Below are 18,508 nucleotides of genomic sequence, written 5' to 3'. Positions count from 1 at the left end.
TTCCTCTCGGATGCCTCCCTGGGGAAGTGTTCAGGGCACGTCCGATTGGTAGGAGGCCTCGGGGAAGACCCAGGACACGTTGGAGAGACTATGTCTCTCGACTGGCCTGGGAACGCCTCGGGATCCGAGCTGGACAAAGTGGCCGGGGAGAGGGAAGTCTGGGCTTCCCTGCTTAGGCTCCTGCCCCCACGACCTCGGATAAGCAGAAGTGGATGGATGGTTGGATTCTTTTTATATTAATTTAAAATAATATTTTATTTAATATTTCTTTCTTTTATTCACAAAAAAATACACAATATTTATTTGAAATGAATAAATAATAATGAATAAGAATTTTGTGTGGGCTTATATACAGTAATCATAGAATTGTTATTAATCCGCTTGCTGTTTTCTCTTAGCCGAGTGCAACACTGACAGCGATGATGAAGCCATCATTCAGAAGAGAAAACATATGAACAAGGTCAACCCTTTGTCGTCTCCCGAGGCGGTGAGAAAACGCACGTCGACACTTCACTCAATCAAGCCTATTTGCCATTGTTCATATAGCGACGCTCTCAGCTCATCTTGCTTGTAGTCTCAGGGACTTTTATTTTATTATAAGTGTGTATATATATGTATATGTATATATATATGTATGTGTGTGTATATATATCATCACATACTTCAGCCTGCTGTCTTTAGGTACAGCCAGTTGTCATGGCAACTAGCGTCACTTTGTTTCCACCTCTAGTCCAAAGTCCTTTCTGATGTGAACTCGCCGCCTGTATGCAGGAAACGTGCGACTGCGCTAAACACGGTACGATTATGTTCATTAATAAATGTGACATGACTAATTTGATGTCAATACATTCACGCCATGGACGGAAACAGCACCTCTCCCCTTTTTTCTCCCCAGTCGGAAGAAACGGAAGGCGACAGCGATGATTTCCAGACCGAACGAGTGGTCACACATAGACGAGTTATCGACACCAAGGTGTGACTCACAGTTACATAAAAAAAATAACTAAACGTCATTCATAAAGCTTCTCACCATAAAATGTCACCTCTTTCTTCCATAAATGTCATGTTTACAAATATCACTGATGTCACCCGTGACATTTTTCTCACCTGCATTTGTTGTCTCCCCCCACCCCCCACGCCCCAGCGCAACAAATGTCAAAAGGTACGTCAGTTTCTGGACGAGGAAGCGGCACTGTCAGACGAGGAGGAGGGAGTGGACGTTTCGTCTGATGAAGAGGACGGGGAAGATCAGAATCAGTCTCTTGATGGCTTTGTGGTGGACAACACACACCTCTCCCAGGGATTGAATGGTAGTGCACCATAACCATTTTCTGTGCCACTTGTCCTCACGAGGGTCGCACGCACCTCACATTCACACACATGGATAATTTAAGAGTCTATATAAAATATGCATATTTTCGGAATGCGGGAGGGAGCCGGAGTACCCGGGAGAACCCACGCATGTACGGGGGGAACATGCAAACTCACCAAAACCATACACTGTATTTTTAAAAGTATCGGGTCACCTACAGGGAGTGAATAGAATTTTTGACAGGGGTTACATTCCGGCGTAATACCGCGAGTAATTGATATACCTACAAAAATGTCTATTTCTGATAAACACTCCTGCGAGATTGATGTTGATGTTCGCCTCCGATTTTGAATCAACATTTGCAATTATTAATTATTATTATTATTAATTATTAGATTATATTCAGCTGTATTGACATTCTAATATGTTCTTCGAACATTCTAAAAATATAATTTAACAAAAAAACAGCTTAAATGGAAAAATCGCCTGTAATTTTACAACAATAATAAAATATTAAGACAAAAAAGTTTGAACTTAAAGACGAAAAAGTAATAATATGAAAATAACGTAATATGAACAGGAAAAATAACGTCATTTTAGTGAAGTTGAAACATTCAAGAAAAAATGTTATTTTTTAAAAGTTGTAATATTAAAAAAAACAAACAAAATAATGATCAAAGTTGCAATGTTTGGGAAAATTAGGTTAAAAGTTAAATGTTACGAGAGTAAAGTCAAAGCGTTATGGAAATTTCCGGGACGATTACAAGAAGAAAGTTGAAATAGTTGGAAAAGAAAATAAACAACAGCAGAAACTGAAAAACCAGCTGTAATTATACAAGAGTAAAGTCCAAACATCAAGAGAAAAAAAGTCGTATACGAATGAGAGAAAAAGTCCCAATTTTACAAGAATCTACTCATAATATTGTGGTGACAAATAATGTCATAGCATAGAATTGAAATATTAATGATCAAATATTTTCTTTATTAAAGTCATAATATTATGAGATACAAACAAAACAAAAAAGCTGTGATTTTTTTTTTGAAAATTAGGTTGGGGGGAGATTATTTTGGGAATGAAGTCATAATATTACAAGAAGAAAATGCAAAGAGCGATGTTCAAACTAACAGGCTTTTTCACAAATATCACAAAGCTGAGATGCAGTTTTTTCTTGAAATATATACACCTACATGTGTTTTACAAAATGTAAAAGTGGGCCTTGCATCCTTTCATTGTTCAGGATGTGTCCCTCACTGGAAAAAGTTTGGACACCCCTGATTTACGATCATATACTAACTTCTCTTCACCTTGCTGCAAGTTTTGAGGCCAGATTAGCTGTCGAACCTATTTCCTGTTTCCTTACCCAAACACCCTTTTGTTTCGCGGCACAAAACTATGATGCGTTCAAGAACAGCTGAACAAAATGTGAAATGTCAACGCTTGACGATAAAGCCTTATCAATGAAGCACAAGGACATAAACATGTAAAAATTGGGGGCATGTTTAAGAGGGGTAGATTTTACCTGTATTATTACGTACTTAGAAACTATTACCGACATGTGGTGAATGAGATGTCTTTTCTGTGGGGAAAAATTCACCAAAAATCAGACAATTTTGCAGAGCTGGGCTGAGAATGTTGAATCGCGAATGTGTGTCCACTCTATGACTACCAGTTTCCACCCTTTGGGGAAGACTTTTTACAGTCATTTTGTCTGTCGGATTTTTTTTTTGTCCCTTTCATCCAGAAAACCGTCTGCATACCCCTTTTCCACAGCACTGTACCTACCTGACTCAGCCATGGTTCCAAGCGAAATGGGACATTGCCCCATCTATGTGCACTTTCACACACCGACAGATAATTTAGATGCGTGACGCCGTCAGCGTGTGCGTGACACACACGAGTGGACAGTGAGAAATGTTTTCAACACAACAGAAGTGAGTGTTGGGTGGCCCTCTATGTCACCTGTGTCAAGCCCGGTTTGTGCACCTGCACGGCGGTGCCCCTCCAAAACCTCACATTGTGGCGACGTGGATAGTAAAGGCTGTGATTGGTCGTTTCTTTAGTACAGCACGTTCCGACTTATGCGTTCAATGTGGATTGGTTTTCTCAGTGTCTGTTTTGAAGTGGAAAACCACCATATTGGTCTAGTTAGTTTTTATGATGGGGTTCTTCCACACCAAAGTCATCCAATCATGCCTTAATGAAACTACACAAATGAGTAGAAGCATGGAGTGTAGAGGTTTGTCTCAATACTTTTGTCCATGATTCACCCTGCTGTCCCCATCTGTTTGTGCTGTCAGACTCAGAGATGCACGGAATATACTTGAAGTCTGTGAGAAGCCCTGCTGTCACTGGCAGGCTCAAAATGTCCTACAGAAAGCATGACAACACGGACATCTTCTCACAGGTAGACAGCATACTGTGTCATCAAGATGATGTTTTAAAGAGACAGGAGCATTCCTTTGGCCTCCACTCTTTGAGTCCAGGTGCCCGAGTTGGACGAAACATACGCAGAAGACAGTTTTGTGGTCGGCAGCGAGGCGGAGGAGAGTTCAGAGGAACAGGCCGAAGAGGAAGTGGTTGAACTCATGCCGGAGGACTCGTACGTTGACGGGAGGAGGCAGTACGCCACGCGACGACGCGTCTTCTTGCACAAAGCCCGGGCGACAAGTTCAGCTCCAGCGAGAGGCGGCAAGCGTGGTAGAGTTCTCCGCTTGGCTGATTCCAGTGAGGAGGAAGGGGAGGATGTTTCTGCCCCTCCGCAGACCGTCGTCAAGCTTCAACCGGAACAGAAGTCGTCTTCCTCCATTGCATCAAAGGTGTCGCTGCTCAGAGGAGAAGAGCGAGATGAGAGGTAAGAGCCGCAAACACGGCCGCACGATGGAGGGTGTGGTTAGCACGTAACATTGCCTGCTTTCTAATGTCCTCCCTGCTTTCATGGGTTTCCTCTCACAGGCCAAAAACATGCATATTAAGTTGATTGAAGACTCTTGGAACGGCTCATGCAGTGCTTGTGCTCTCCTGTAGGTGTCGCCAGAGGATAGAAAATCAACACCTGCTGTCTGACCAACTGGACTTTGACGCTTCATCAGAGTCACATGTACAAGTAGAATCCAGCAAACTTCAGGTAAAGCAAGTCAAATAAAAAATACATTTCAGGATGAACTTCCCACAGAAAACAATGGAAATAATTTGTTACGGGGTCAATCTGTCGCTATCGTTAAACCTTTATTAACTGTATATTTGTAACTGTAAAGTGTAAAAATAAGGTAGCCGATCTTAATAGTATACATAAAAACAATAACTTAAGTCCACACAGTTGGAGCATCGCTCTGTCACTATTGCGGTTTAAAAAAAAAAAAAGTTAATACTGCTTGGTGGTTGAATATTGCCTATTAGTCAAAACGTATGCATATATAAGCAAATTCTACGTATTCGTGGCCCAAATTAAGCATTTTCAATCATAAAAATGGCAGTACACTCACTTCCGGGAAGTTGTATTCAATGTTAATAAATGGAACATTTTCGTAGTCAACATGTCTATGACTTTCTAAATACAATGTTTACTATTATAAGAGCCCTGTAGACATGAGATAACACCCCATAGTCTTCTGTACACTCCTGTTATTCTTTGTTTACGCCACATTGCTCAACTGTAATGCGCAGGTTATGGGATCACTGCAGGGACACAGGAGATGGCCATTGCTTTAACCATTAGCGAGCTAGAGAGCTAACCAGTTAGCCTCCAATTTATTAATTAATACATTTTTTGAAAAGCCGCGATAGAGCGAGGGAGCAATAATCGAACCACAATATTGCGAGGGATGACTGTACGTATAGGCATTTAGAAGTTGTTGTATGCAGTGTGCGCCAAGTGACGTGTGTCACATCAGCTAGCGACTGTCGAGTTGCTGAGTGTTAGCATGGTTAGCAGTGTGGAGAGTGACAGGTGTGAGTTGAGTCTACTATATTGGGTAATACAAGTGCAAAAGTGGCTATTAGAGGGCTCTAATAATGCTAAAAAACATATTTAGAAGGTCTTAAATAGTTTTTCTATGATAAATATATACATTTTATAAATAAGGAATCATAGGTCACAGAAATTCACTTAACACGGTTGTTCTGGAAACAGTTAACCGTGATAAACGAGGGGTGGCTGTAATGACAAAAGTATAATGCGGTATGTTGCCCCTGTGCCTCACACACGTGTAAAAAGAAGTTAACTGCTGTTGATAGTTACTCGGTACCCCCCTTTGATGTCATGTGACGGACATGCAAGAAAGCAGGACTGTTGCCTGTCTTGTTTAGTCTTTTCAAATGATTACCGGGCGACGACTTTCGCTTTCACCATTGAAAGACAGATGGGTGCCACATTTTTCCTCTTTGCTATGACTGGTATCCCCCGCCGCCTCAAAAAGCAAAAAAAAAAAAAAGCCAAAGAACAAGCAAAACACATCTGTGTGTATGCATATTGGTTATTAAAAGCAATCAAGTCTGCTGTCTTCCATTCTTCGAGTTGTCTGGTAAAGTAAAAAAAAAAACAAAACAAAAAAAAAAGACAGTCATCATATTTTCCATCTCCAGGAGACTCCATCCACCACCTCAGACGTAGCGGCCTCGTCCGTCTCCGAGTGTCCGGTCTGCATCCTAGTGGACAGTCGCTGCATCAGCGGCGGCGTGGAGCTGGTGACCAGCCTGCGGCGGGGCCACGGCGCCACTGTCCGCGTGTGCTCGCTGGACGGCAGTTACTTCATCGTGAGCGGCCGCATGGCAGTGGAGAGGCACAGCCAGTCGGACTTGGCCTCCACGCACAACCGCAAGCGATTGGCAGAGAGGGTGAACGGCATGCAGGAGTTGTTTGAGCGAGTGTGTTTGATTGTGGAGAAGGACAGAACAAGGCCAGGTCAGTCTGCGTCACGTCATCCATTCATCTGAACTGGTGGAAGACATCTCGTCTTCTTGGTGCACAATGATGTCATACTGCAGCCTACACGGTCTGTAGGAGCATCTCGGAAAGCTGTGTTAAATGGGTCTGTCTTGAGCAGGGGTCTCAAACTTGTCACACCTTAAACACACCTTTCTATGTCATCATCGTGCAACATGAAGACAATATGGTGGCTGTAGAAATACAACCCATAATCACCTTTTACCTACCATATGTCCCCTTGCCTAGGCGATACATCCCGCCCCTTCCAGCGCACGCGTCACTACGACAGCACGCTGGCGGCGCTGGTGCGCACCGGTGTGCGCTTGCTGTGGAGCGACGGCGCCGAACAGAGCGCCGCCCTGCTGGTCGAGCTGGCACAGCTGGAGCGGCGCAAAGGCCAGGGCATCGTTGCACCACCCGCGGACATTAAAGGTCAGCACAGCCAGCAGGCGCTGCAGCTGTACTTGAGCTTGCCCGCTGTCAACTACGTCCACGCGCTCAACATGAGCCGCAACTTCAGCTCGGTCGCACAACTCATCAACAGGTAAACACTCGCTGCAGATTTTCCCATCGGAAATAATGGCAAGAGAAATCATCTGTTCCAGTGTCAAACTGTCACCTTCATAAAAGCTTTATCAACTCAGCAAACTCCAAAATAAGTTTACCACTGTAAAATGTAAAAACACAATATTCTAACTACAGTTTGATTCAAAAGTGTCAGGAAAAAGCCAGAGAAAAAGCTAAACGCACTCCTAAATGTAGTCCTTTGCAATATGCTAAATTAAGAGGCATGTTATAGTCCCCAAACTCCAAATTATACAACCTTGGTACACACAATTTTGTTCTTACTCTCCGCTGCTACCATGCTAACGTTTGAGAGTGAATTCAGTAGCTAGCATACGAAGTCAGGCAGACAGGTAGCCGATCAGATCACTGCAAAAAAACTGACTACGTGAACGTCATAATTGAGCATTTGTCACCACAGAGCCATCTGCTGAATCAGGTGGGTAGCACCCCCACCTGCAAAAATTGTTGGTTATTTAGGCAAAGCAGTCCTTTTTATTTATTAGTTTTTTTTTTTTATAAAAAATGTGTCCAATCTTCTTGTACCCGCAGCTCAGTGGAAAGCATCGAGAAAGGAGGCGGCATGAGTCGAGCCAGAGCTGAGGAGATCTACCGTTTCCTGCGCTACGACTGCGACTCCTTTCTCGTGGACAAAGTAGGAAAAGCCTGCTAGCGGTAGGAGTCAGATACACGCACGCACACACACACCCACACACACACTCTCAGGGAATCATTTGTGGGTTTTTTTCTTTATTTTGCTACTGCTGCTGCAGTTGTACTCACGGACTGGATCAGTTTTTGCACTTTGAGCTTCATTAGGTGATAGGCTCAAAATATTTGCACAACAAATTGGATAGGACCAGTTTGCTTCTTGTAACATTCTGCTCTAAGGAGTCCAATTTGTTTAATGGAGATTTTTTTTAATGAATTAGTCTGGGACCAACTCAGCATGTGGTGCCCAAATATATAAATATTTGTCAAAATAAAAACATTTGTCAGAATAATGTCAACATGTTTAAAGGAAAACTGCATTTAAAAAAAAAAAAAAATTGCCCATCATCCGCAAGCCTTATATGAGACATGAACACACGTCTTCCTCTTTTCTGTGTTCTCTAAAGATATCAAAACAGATAAAAGTGGCCGTTAATTAATTCACATAATGGAACATACCTATTCTGCCTAGAAACCCGCTATTAAAACACCTCCAAAAACGTCCATCAAGGTTTTATGGTTTCATATACATGCTATGACCATGTAGTAACAGGTACATTCATGAAAACAAACAGTATTTTGGTCCTTTTAAGCATTCCCAGAACGTACTTCCTGCGCGTATTGATTTCACATAGCAACATACTGTAGAAACGAACGCCACACCTCGGCGTTAACTTTTCCAAACTCAAAAACAAAACCACAGCAACAGTGGCCGCAGCCCCAATATGTAGCGTTACTTTTCGGTAATGGCCTGAGGCATTGTTACCGCGGCGATGGTGCATTGCAGGCGAGTGTGTGGTGAAGCTAGTCGTGAATGGGCTAGTGGCTAGCTGGTGTGGTGTGGCTAGGTGTCACTACACCTGTAACGTAATTCTTCGGCGTAACAATATTAATAATAACAATGTTGCTGTAGCTTGGTTAATATGTGGGTAACATTATATAAATGCAGCGTTGTTGGCAGTTTTTGAAGGTTTTTTCGGAAGGCTGTAGAGGCGGAATAGGTGCATCCCATTATGTGTGTTCTTAGATGCCTCTTTTTAGCCGTTTTTGTATCTTTAGAAACACACAGAAAAGAGAAAGACGTGTTCATGTCTCACATGAGCGAAAAAGTGCAGTTTTCCTTTACAGCTCCAAGTATGTACTGTACATGACAATGTTAAATCCCCTTAATAAAGTGTTATTTTTGCAAGCAACCGCTAGGGGTCAGTGTTGGTCTAGTGCAAATGTATGTTATACTTGTGTTTTATATTTACAATTATGGATTTTGTCTATTTTCTATCATTTAGTTCTTTGAAAAAAAAAATCCCGCTATTAGTAGTATAGTTTTCATGAAAAATATTATCAAATCATTGAATCATTGTAAATAAAATCAGAAAAAATGCAAAATACAGTGAAAATGATCAAAATCGTTATACGGTAGTGATATATAAATTACAACATAAATTATCTAATAAAACTGACTTTAGACTTTAGAACAATTAACAATTATAGTGTTGCACATTATTATTAAAGATAAAATAAAATCAAAATTTTAAAAAAGGTACGACTTACTACAATACTGTAATAATAAGTCCAACAATCAAAACTAATAATGAAATTACATGAAAAAAGTCATAATAGCTAAGAATTATTGGAGAAATACGAATTTTAAAATAAAACAAAAATAAATGACACATTTAAGACTCGAGTATTACATAAATATCAAAATAAAACTAGTTACATACAAGTATCATAGCAATCATAGTATGAAAATGATTTAAAAAAATACAACATTTAAAAAATATTAATTACAGATTTAGTAGTAATCAAGTTTTTATTTCACCATTCATTCTCTTGGCGATGGAACGGTTTTGGTGCAAAACAATGCACTTACAGAACACAGAAAGTGATACATTCAGAAAGTAGATCCTTTATACAAACATCAAAGATCAGCATGTGTCACATTTACATAAAACAGAACTGGACATAAGACATAGAACTGCAAATGTTCTCAATAGATTTTGCATCAGCTAGACCTGCAGTCACAGTGCCACCAATTGGCAAGGAGAGGTCACTGCAGCAAATCGTTCCCATACTGGAAAGCAGATGACAAGTTATTTTTCATAAGGACGTTGATATGGTTGAAGACAATGGCAGATGTAACATTTAAACACCTTGTCTTTCTTTTAAGGGAAACTAATTTAATTTCATGTAGAAAATAAACATATTTGCTTTAACATGATTACTGGTTGCTTTTATTATATTTATTTAGAGTAGTAAAAATATAATCACTTTAAAACAGCAGCTTCAAGTGTCAAAAAAAAAAGCAGCAGCCGTTACTTTGTGCTTCGGGAGGGCGCACTTAGGTTTGTACGCAAACAGCAAACAGCAAGGAACAGCACCTCCTGGTTTGGGGAAATGTGCTTAACAACACCATGAGTTGTGCTTTGACATTGTAACAGAGTTTTGGCTCTAAAGGGACAGAGTAAATAAAATATTGTGATTGCCAATAAAGAATTTAATAAATAATGTGCTTCATAAAACAAAAACACACTCATTAGATTTTCTGCATTGACCACCAGCATTTTGTTTATAATTACACTGCAGTGGGAAGGTCATTGTCCAGCACAGTAACACCATTACTAAAATTAACAGATAACTGAAAAGATGACACCTTGAATCATTCCGATCCTATGACAAACACAACAACACATGTAATATTTACAACCATGTACATTAAAGGCTTTGTAACCATTACGATAAAAATGCTCAGGTGCTGTTTGACGCCACATAGAATATCTGATTGAAGGCAATTTATATTCATGTTCAATTCCACACATTAAGACACATTTTTGGACTGTTACTCTCCATTATAGTAACTCCTGTTATCGCAGGGTTCATTGATGACAAAAATGAAGTATACAGAACACACTGTATGTCCAAGTGCAGCTTTTATGGTAATATATCATTATTAAATATTACGCCTTCGTGTCGAAGTGGACGTTAGTGAACAGGTCATAGTGGACAGCTTTAGATGCTTGTGGCTTGAGCCTGCGGCTGTAACGGCTGCAGCGGTGCCACCTGCGGCTCAGAGGCTTTCATAACACACTCCTCGTCCTTGCGCATGTACAGCAGGAAGAGAGTCACTGTGGCGAAAGTGGTGGCGTTCACCGGGAAGGCGCGCAGCAGCGTAGATGTGAGGCCGCGCGTGAACACCCGCCAGCCCTCCTTGCGTATGCTCTGCCGCACGCAGTCCGCGATGCCGCTGTAGCGGTTCACGCCACCCACGCCGTCTGCCTGCAAGCGGGACTTGATGACGTCTACGGGGTAGGTGGAGATCCACGAGGCGATGCCGGACATTCCGCCGGCAAACAGCAGCTTGGGTATCATGTAGGGGTCGTCCGGCTCGCAACCCAGAGAGCGCGTCAGCACATCGTACGCCAGGAAGTACACGCCAAAACCCGGCGTCTCGCGGATCAGCGTGGTCACCATGCCGCGGTTGATGCCTCGGATGCCCTCCTTGTTGTAGATTCTCAGCAGGCAGTCCAGCGAGTTCTTGTACATCTTCCTCTTGGACTTCTTCTCCCCGGTGCCTTGCATCTGCATGCGCGTCTTTGCAAGCTCCATGGGGCAGCAGATGACGCACTGGATGGCTCCCGCTGAGGCACCTGCCAGGAACTGGTTGAGAGGTGTGTCGCAGCCGAGCTTCCGCATGGCGTTACCCTGCACGCCGAAAACTATGGCATTGATGAAGGTGAGCCCCATCATGGGTGAGCCGAGACCTTTGTAGAGACCCAGCGCCTGTGGAATGCACACGCGTGACTTGTGTTGTTGGGACGACAATGGCAGAAGACTGACATTTAACCAGGGAGAGACAAACATATACACAGTGTGGGAGTGTTGACATTCTATTAACATGAATGACAATCCACATTTCCTCAAATATTGGCCTCTGCACGAGGAGACACCAATGTCCACTTGGCTAAATAAACACCAGCCCTCAAATAGACATTTCCTCTTTTGCCCTCAGGATAATTACCGGCTGAAAAACAACTTGTGTGTTTGCACACTTCCACTTACCAGCTTAGTTCACAATTAAAAAGTGGAAGCAAATAAATACTGCAATTGCCATTTCCAGTAAATGCGCAATGACAGTAATGGAAGTAAGTACAATTGAAACACAGCTTTTATTTAGTGCATTTTTGGGAATCACATACAAGCCTTCCATATATAACCACTGATTGGCATCCCTCAGCTACGATTTGGTTGGTTTTTGTTATGATCCTTGTATTGGACCCAAAGACAGTCAGACGCCACTGGCAGTATGGCGCTAACACTTAGAGCGGCCAATGCTAACACCTCAGGGAGAAGCAGATGCCATCAGAGTAACAAGAGCACTCTGCCAAGGCTCAAGTATTCGTCACTTGGCGGAGCCCATGAATGAATCACAACCATCTAGGAACTTCCTGAAGGACAGCAAATTGACACTCATTGGAGTGCACTACTTAAAGGGATGGTTGTTATTTTTGGACATGAAGTTGTATGACATCCCCATCGGCAGTGCATCAACAGTGACTGTTCCCCCACTTCGTCAGGTGAGCTTAGTTCTGGTTGGTTTTTGATGGTGAGGAAAGTAGTTCCGGTTAGTTAGGTGTCACTTTAGTCAAGCGTTTTGCTTCTCAAAGCAACATGCGTTCAAAAGAGTAATACAGTCGCAACACAAAACTGTTTTCCACTTAAGTCAGGCCTCACAATCGCTCTGCTTTATTTTCTCTACGTTGGTATCACTGTGCGCTGCCGCCAGCTGTTAACTGTTGTGCACATTTCCATCACCTGCTTCAGTTTTACTGCTGGGATAGTGAAAGTAAACATGTCTGACTACGAAACAAGTGATGGTGACGTTTCCTTTTAGCACAAAGCCAAAGAGATAACTATATGAACAGGAATACACTGATGCCGAACTTGGTCACATGGGGTTAGAACGGGCAGAGAGAGAGAGGAGGGACAGAAGCGCTGAAGATGGACCCACAGCTGTAGATGTGAGTAGACTATACCCCTATAACGCATACGCAGGCGGCAGCATGCAGTGATACGAACAAAGGTAAAGTAATGCTGATCAATTGTAAGGTCTGACTTTTTCATGGAAAACTGTTTGTGATGCAAATGTATTACTTTTTTTTTTTTTTTTTTTTTAGAAGCGAAATGCTTGACTAACATGACCCCACCAACATGGTGTTGAAAGCTTAATTTAGCCCTTGCAGAGGAATGGCTCCTGTGGTGTAGGAAAAGAGACACCTCCGCCCCCTTTTAACCTCAGCAACCCTGATGTGCCTTGAACATGCTAGCTGTGTTTAACACGACATTGTAACTTGCCTCCCTCAGACTGCAAGTGGACTCTTGAATTAGGAGGACAGGAGGCCAAAGTCAAGGGCTACTCTGTAGTTAAACGCCAAACTCCTGTAACATTTCCCCCCCCCCCCCCCCCCCCCCCGAGGGATTTCACAACATTCAATGTGAGAAGCTTACCGACTCCTGGCGCACAATGGACTGGAAACAATGGTATGTCCCTCGGTATAAAGGTTTGTCTGCATTTTGTACCTGAAGCCGCACCTGAGGACGAGCGTACTTCTGTTAGTGTCAGCACTGTCAGCAACATCACATGATAACAAGCAAGGCAAACGGGGTAAGAAACAGTATTTGCGTGCAAAATGTGCTCACAAAAAAAAGTCAGTGTTTTTTTGTTTGTTTTTTTTTTTTTTTAAACAAGACATGACATAAGAGGGAGAGAAAGAAAGACCTTGACGATACTTACTATGTCACATATCCGTGGAGAGGTTGTTTATTTCTCTCTCTCATCTACAACACAGTGACACTGTTGCTGTTAAAGACAGCCCCCACCCCACCCCCAAGCACACACCAGCAGCTCATGGAGAAAATGACAATGACATCAAAAAGTCACAAAACCCACCGTGCTGCTATGATGTTGTCCCACAAATAGGATCACCTCCAAACCAATGCAATGTGTCGGATGCGCGCGCGCACACACACACAAACACACAAAATGCAAAAGCCTGTCAGGTGTAAGCGAAAGTTGTATTATGACTGATACAAAATTCCCATTAGGGCCTCTAATGAACTGCAGCCTTTATTCAATGCTGCTTCACATTATTCAACGCTGGACGTTAATGTATGTTGTTTTTAAATTAAGAAATAAAAAGTTGCTAGCAAGTCTGTTTGAATCTTATTTTAGGACTGGGATGGCATTTTATGTCTATTTACAGTGGAACCTCTACATTCATAAAGTCAAAGTAAAAAATAAAAAACGTCATACCTGTCATGTGCGACAGCAGATCTTGCAAGACTTAAGTTTACTCTTTTGCTTTTGCGTAACAACCTTAAGTCAAACAGCCACAAACTCGTACAATTTGAAACGTAATGTACCACACCTGATGTCACGCAAGACATTAGCGAACTACTGGTGTGCCACCCTTAAGTCAAATACACTCATGATCAAAATTTTAAGACCAGCTGAAAAAATTGCAAGAATCGGACCTTGAGGAGGTTCTAAGTACCGCTCAAAATGAAAAAAGAAGAAATGGGAGGTAGACCAAATTTTTTTTAAAAGTGAAATAGGCTGTTCCTCAGTAGCAACCTTCATTTGGGGCGAGGATCGTCCCGCGTCTTGGCGGACAGCAGATCCTGTCCATTTTTTTGGGTCTACCACTTGACTTTTTTGTTCCATAACCCTCAGGATCTTTTAAGAAGTTTAAAATGGGCCTTGCTAATGCAGCTCAACAACCCAACAGCGTTCAAAGAGAGAAAGCTTTTTTGCCTTTGCCATCAAGCGATCATGACAGAAAATGACATTGAATCCACATTTTTGCCAAGATTTTGGCTTTTAAAGGCTGTGGTCTTCAACTTTTCATCAACTGATGAACACCCTATTTCACATTAATGCTTGTTTGCAATAAATTGCTTGCTCAAATTTTTTTCTGTCTCACTCCCACTTCGTCTTTTTGCATTTTGAAGCTCTACTTAGAACCCTCTTCAGATCCAACACTGCAAAATGTAAATTCTTGGAACAGATTATTTACATTTCTTGCGGGAAAACAACCAACTAATCAGATGCTGAGCATGCGGCATTCCAGGAGGGATTGTTCTACTTTGAGGTTCCACTGTAATCTAAACTGAAAAAGCCAGTATCGATGTAGTACTACTATTCAAGCAAGCATTCATATTTACATTTACATGAATTCATAACAAATCAAATCACCTCCTTATTTAACACATTCATGAAATAGGGAGGGAAATAATAGTTGTAGTAAAAATAGTAAAAATAATACTCCTTCAATGCATGCCCTGAAGTCCCCCACTCCCCCCCCAATGAGCACAGTGGTTGGGAATAGTGTAAACAAGCACGAGTGTTTCATCTTTGCTACTCAGTACACATATTTTGTGGATTTTTGAGGGATCATTCTTATAGTAAAGTCATCGTAGTTGTTCTAGACTAATGTTTAGGTATGAATTCCACATTGAGGTGGCCAACATCTGAACACATCACAGCCGAGCCTTGAAGCGTGATAGGAGCTCACACGATGGAGGGGACACCCACCTTCACGGTGTCAAAAGGATGGCCAACCAAAACACCAGCAGCACCTGAAAAACAGGTAGGCAATTTCAAGTCATAAGTCAAATTCAACATTGTGGCAATTTGGTAAGTTAGCACATCGTCCTCAAGCAGCATTCAATGATGCCCACCGTTGTACAGTAGTGAGTACAAAAGTGCTGAAACGGTCGTCACGTGGCTGACAACAGAAATCAGCTGATCGGGAAGCCAAACATAGCTTCTTCATGCACATCAGTGTTCTATTTCTATTCTTATGCAAACATCTCCACCTCTTCAATTTATTGTCAACTATTCCAACCTTATGCAAACACTGTCTGGTTTAACCTTAACTAACTTGTTTGCAGTCATGATAGGAACCACTCAACTCAAGTAAAAAAAATACAATTGAATACTGTGAATCGCAGACCACAAAGAAGTACTGCGGCAATGCTGACGGGAGTCACGGGGACAAGTAATTTGTGTCAGTCGGTTTGTCCGAAGTAGACTTACCGAAGCCCCGACGTTCCGCGAGTGTGGTTTGTCGCAAGCTGAGCGATGCCTTAACCAAAGTGCAATCAGAATATCCGACCACGAATGAGTCGCGTAAATGTGGTATTTTAAGATGGAAGAGGAAAAGAAAACCTCCTGCTGAGTGTGCAAACTACTTTGTCTGTCGACTGTTCCATCATGGGTTCTTTTGTACTCAAATTTCCCATCGAGAGGACCAATGTGCTGTTTAGCATCTTTCATATTGACTTGTTTGTTTCTGCAGCCTGTCACTACTTAATCAACTGCCCATTTGTGCATTCATGACGGTAACGCTATCCATTCAGGATATGACGTATGAATCCATATTAACGTACAAATTTGGACGGCCCACCCAGAATAACATTGGATATCATGAATATAAAAGGATGTCATTTTTTTGGTCAGAATTAAGTCATCATATTTGAAGAATAACAGCGTAATATGCATGTCAAATGAGTATCATGAGGATAAAAATCATTGTGTTACAAGAATTAACTCACAGTGTTACTAATGTTAAGGAAAAAAGGCCCACAGCAGCAGCTGCTGCTCCTTGAGAAAGGGGATACGTGCTTGTGCCTCCAATAAGACCAGGAAAAGTTGGTAGATTTGTTGCTTGTTGTTGTTGCCGTCACAATCGTCCCATTATAATGTGTTTGAGCGATGGCGAGCAGGTAGCACCAAATTTATTTGTGGCAGACATTTTTAAAAAATCTGACCGGACGCTATGAGTTATCTTTCGGAAATGCCTGGACATCATTTTCTTCTCTGGTGATAATCTCTTTGATCATCTGCGGGAAAAACCTTCCGGAACATGGCTATGAAATATAATCGCTCATTGGTCCAGGAGCAGACATGTATTTTGTTATTTTCCCAAGTTGTCATGTGTTGAGAAATGTGTATGCTACAGTGCAATTAACATTTTTTTGTGACATTTGTGTACATTGGCTCATCTATTTACTATTATTATCACTATTATTGGAATCTAGCCAGCGATACTGTGTAGAAGTATAGATTGTAAAGATCCTTGAGGTGCTGGAATTCGGCAACATCTGCCCTTGAGCAGAGTCAAAACAGTTGACAACATTCCCAACTCAAAAGCTTCAGGTACAAACCATCACTAACTGCCGAGAAATGGAGAAATAGCAAGCTATACTTGTGCAAATGCAAACACGTGACCTACTTCACTGTCACTTTGTTCTGCATGTTCGAAATCAACTATACCATTACCAACGCAAGTTGTCTGAGGATAGGATAGCAGAAGATGAAAATAAAGCACAAAGCCGGAAGTGACTTTAAAAAAAAAAAAGGGCATGCCACAATTGACGTTAATGTAAGGTTCTAGTTGGCATGGCATGGTTAGTTACATTGTACACAATTAAACTACAACCACCACTTTTTGGACTCTGTGTGTTTCATTGCATGTCAGCCAATCAGTCATTGGAGCCACTCCTGTACATGTCAGTTATTGTGGAATGCAATCTGACAAGCTATTAACGCTTCCGGTGCTTTATTAAAAACATTTTTTTACTCTTTTATTTGATCTCTCTCTACATACATTTTTACATATATACCATATACATGTGTATATGTGTGTGTGTGTGTATATATGTGTGTATATATATATATACACACATATATACACACACACACACACACACACACACACGTCTATACATAGACATATATACATATGTGCAATGACGTATCATCCTAAACATGACAACCGTCCCAAAAACCACACTTGTGACACATTTTGAGATACTGAAAGTGTTAACCAAAGCTAGCATGGTTAGCATAAACATGGTAACGTGGTTAACGTGGCCACCAAGCTAGCTGCCCGCACTTACCTCCCACGCAGCCCGCGGCGAAGTCCAGTGCCATTCCCTCGAAGGTACAACTTATAACGATTTGGTAACTCACTGACCGGTTTGCCTTCTACTTTTGCTACAAACAATGTTTTTTTTCCGGAAGAGTTTGTTGCCTACAGCCCCCCCCCAAACCTCCGGCTAAAGCTAGTTCCGCTGAGTCGGTGATGCCGAAGCTAAAGCTATGATAGCAAAATGTTGAGGCAAACGAGGACTAAACGTGCTATTTAGCCACTTGACTTGTGTCTACTAAAGCTTTTCTATTTCTGGTGGTCAAGATGAGTAGGAGGCGGGTGATCGATGTAGAAAAAAACGCAAACGTGTGTTTGCCCTTTTTAAGGCAGTCCAATCCGCTCTCTGGGTGGAAGACAACTCCCCTGACTCGCACCGGCCGCCCCTCGCTCGCATTGGCTGCGGGCGGCAAAAGCAGCTTGCCCCGGCCGAGTGGGGCGTCAAATCACAACCGTCCTAAAATCAACATTGTTATCGCGGCGGACGTCATCGTCGTGTATGAGCAGCTAAATGTCCACTTTGGATGCTTAAGTGCGTGGGAATTGAAATGCCAAGTGGAATGATATGTACCTCAACGGCCACGTCATTAGGTACACCTGAGCCAGTAAATCTTGATACAGCACTAGTATTAAGCGTACCTAATGAAGTGTCTGGTGAGTGGATACTTTCTGCTGAGAGTTTCATTATTTGGAAATAAATAGGCTGACAAGTTTTAAAGGTCATTAGGTCGGTGGCAGTTCACAAACTTGACCTTTAACCCAAGTCTAGCAGGTAATATCTCAAGTCTTGTATGTGGCACAGACCAAAGAATAGACATTAGGAGCTGCTGAGGTGTGCATAAGCAGGATGGGAGTTAACTCCACAGCTGTTCAGGGCACTCCCTCCACTTCCTTAGGATATGTTTGTACGATAATTTTTGTGCACTCAAAAATAGTCAAATAGTTGTGAAAGACACCATTACTTCTTAGCCAAACAGTAAAAAAAAAAAAAAAAAAAAAAAAAAAAA

At 41.9% G+C, this 18,508-nt stretch overlaps 2 protein-coding genes across 4 annotated transcripts in view; one reads left to right on the top strand and one right to left on the bottom strand.

The window, feature by feature from the left end:
• The window catches only part of fancm (FA complementation group M), a 46,575-nt gene extending 36,046 nt beyond the window's left edge, over positions 1–10,529 (top strand). Inside the window, exons 15-24 of one of the 3 annotated variants that reach the window (XM_054795439.1) lie at positions 399–487; positions 731–796; positions 896–973; positions 1,145–1,310; positions 3,611–3,717; positions 3,797–4,164; positions 4,338–4,437; positions 5,895–6,213; positions 6,484–6,781; positions 7,354–10,529. In XM_054795439.1, the coding sequence (XP_054651414.1) occupies positions 399–487; positions 731–796; positions 896–973; positions 1,145–1,310; positions 3,611–3,717; positions 3,797–4,164; positions 4,338–4,437; positions 5,895–6,213; positions 6,484–6,781; positions 7,354–7,474 (1,712 nt within the window). In that variant the 3' untranslated portion in view covers positions 7,475–10,529. The remainder of the gene's footprint in view (positions 1–398; positions 488–730; positions 797–895; positions 974–1,144; positions 1,311–3,610; positions 3,718–3,796; positions 4,165–4,337; positions 4,438–5,894; positions 6,214–6,483; positions 6,782–7,353) is intronic. The other 2 variants (XM_054795438.1, XM_054795437.1) reach the window with 2 other exon arrangements.
• LOC129192023 (mitochondrial basic amino acids transporter) lies at positions 9,251–17,989 on the bottom strand. The gene is made up of 4 exons (XM_054795446.1): positions 17,473–17,989; positions 15,104–15,147; positions 13,018–13,101; positions 9,251–11,292 (listed from the first exon to the last, which is right to left on the bottom strand). Exons 1-4 carry the CDS (start codon positions 17,504–17,506, stop codon positions 10,522–10,524), a joined length of 933 nt encoding a protein of 310 aa, XP_054651421.1. The 5' UTR covers positions 17,507–17,989; the 3' UTR covers positions 9,251–10,521.
• Positions 17,990–18,508: the final 519 nt, after the last annotated feature.

The sequence above is a fragment of the Dunckerocampus dactyliophorus genome, chromosome 13 (genome assembly GCF_027744805.1).
Source record: "Dunckerocampus dactyliophorus isolate RoL2022-P2 chromosome 13, RoL_Ddac_1.1, whole genome shotgun sequence".
In the NCBI taxonomy this organism is placed as follows: Eukaryota; Metazoa; Chordata; class Actinopteri; order Syngnathiformes; family Syngnathidae; genus Dunckerocampus; species Dunckerocampus dactyliophorus.
This window is presented reverse-complemented; position numbering and strand designations above follow the sequence as displayed.

Excerpts from the sequence above, each read along its gene's own strand:
- LOC129192023 (XM_054795446.1), bottom strand. The coding sequence starts at position 17,506 with ATGGCACTGGACTTCGCCGCGGGCTGCGTGGGAG. Across the intron at positions 15,148-17,472 it reads CGCCGCGGGCTGCGTGGGAG|GTGCTGCTGGTGTTTTGGTT; the intron begins GTAAGTGCGGGC and ends CCTGTTTTTCAG. Across the intron at positions 11,293-13,017 it reads CCATTGTGCGCCAGGAGTCG|GCGCTGGGTCTCTACAAAGG; the intron begins GTAAGCTTCTCA and ends TGCATTCCACAG.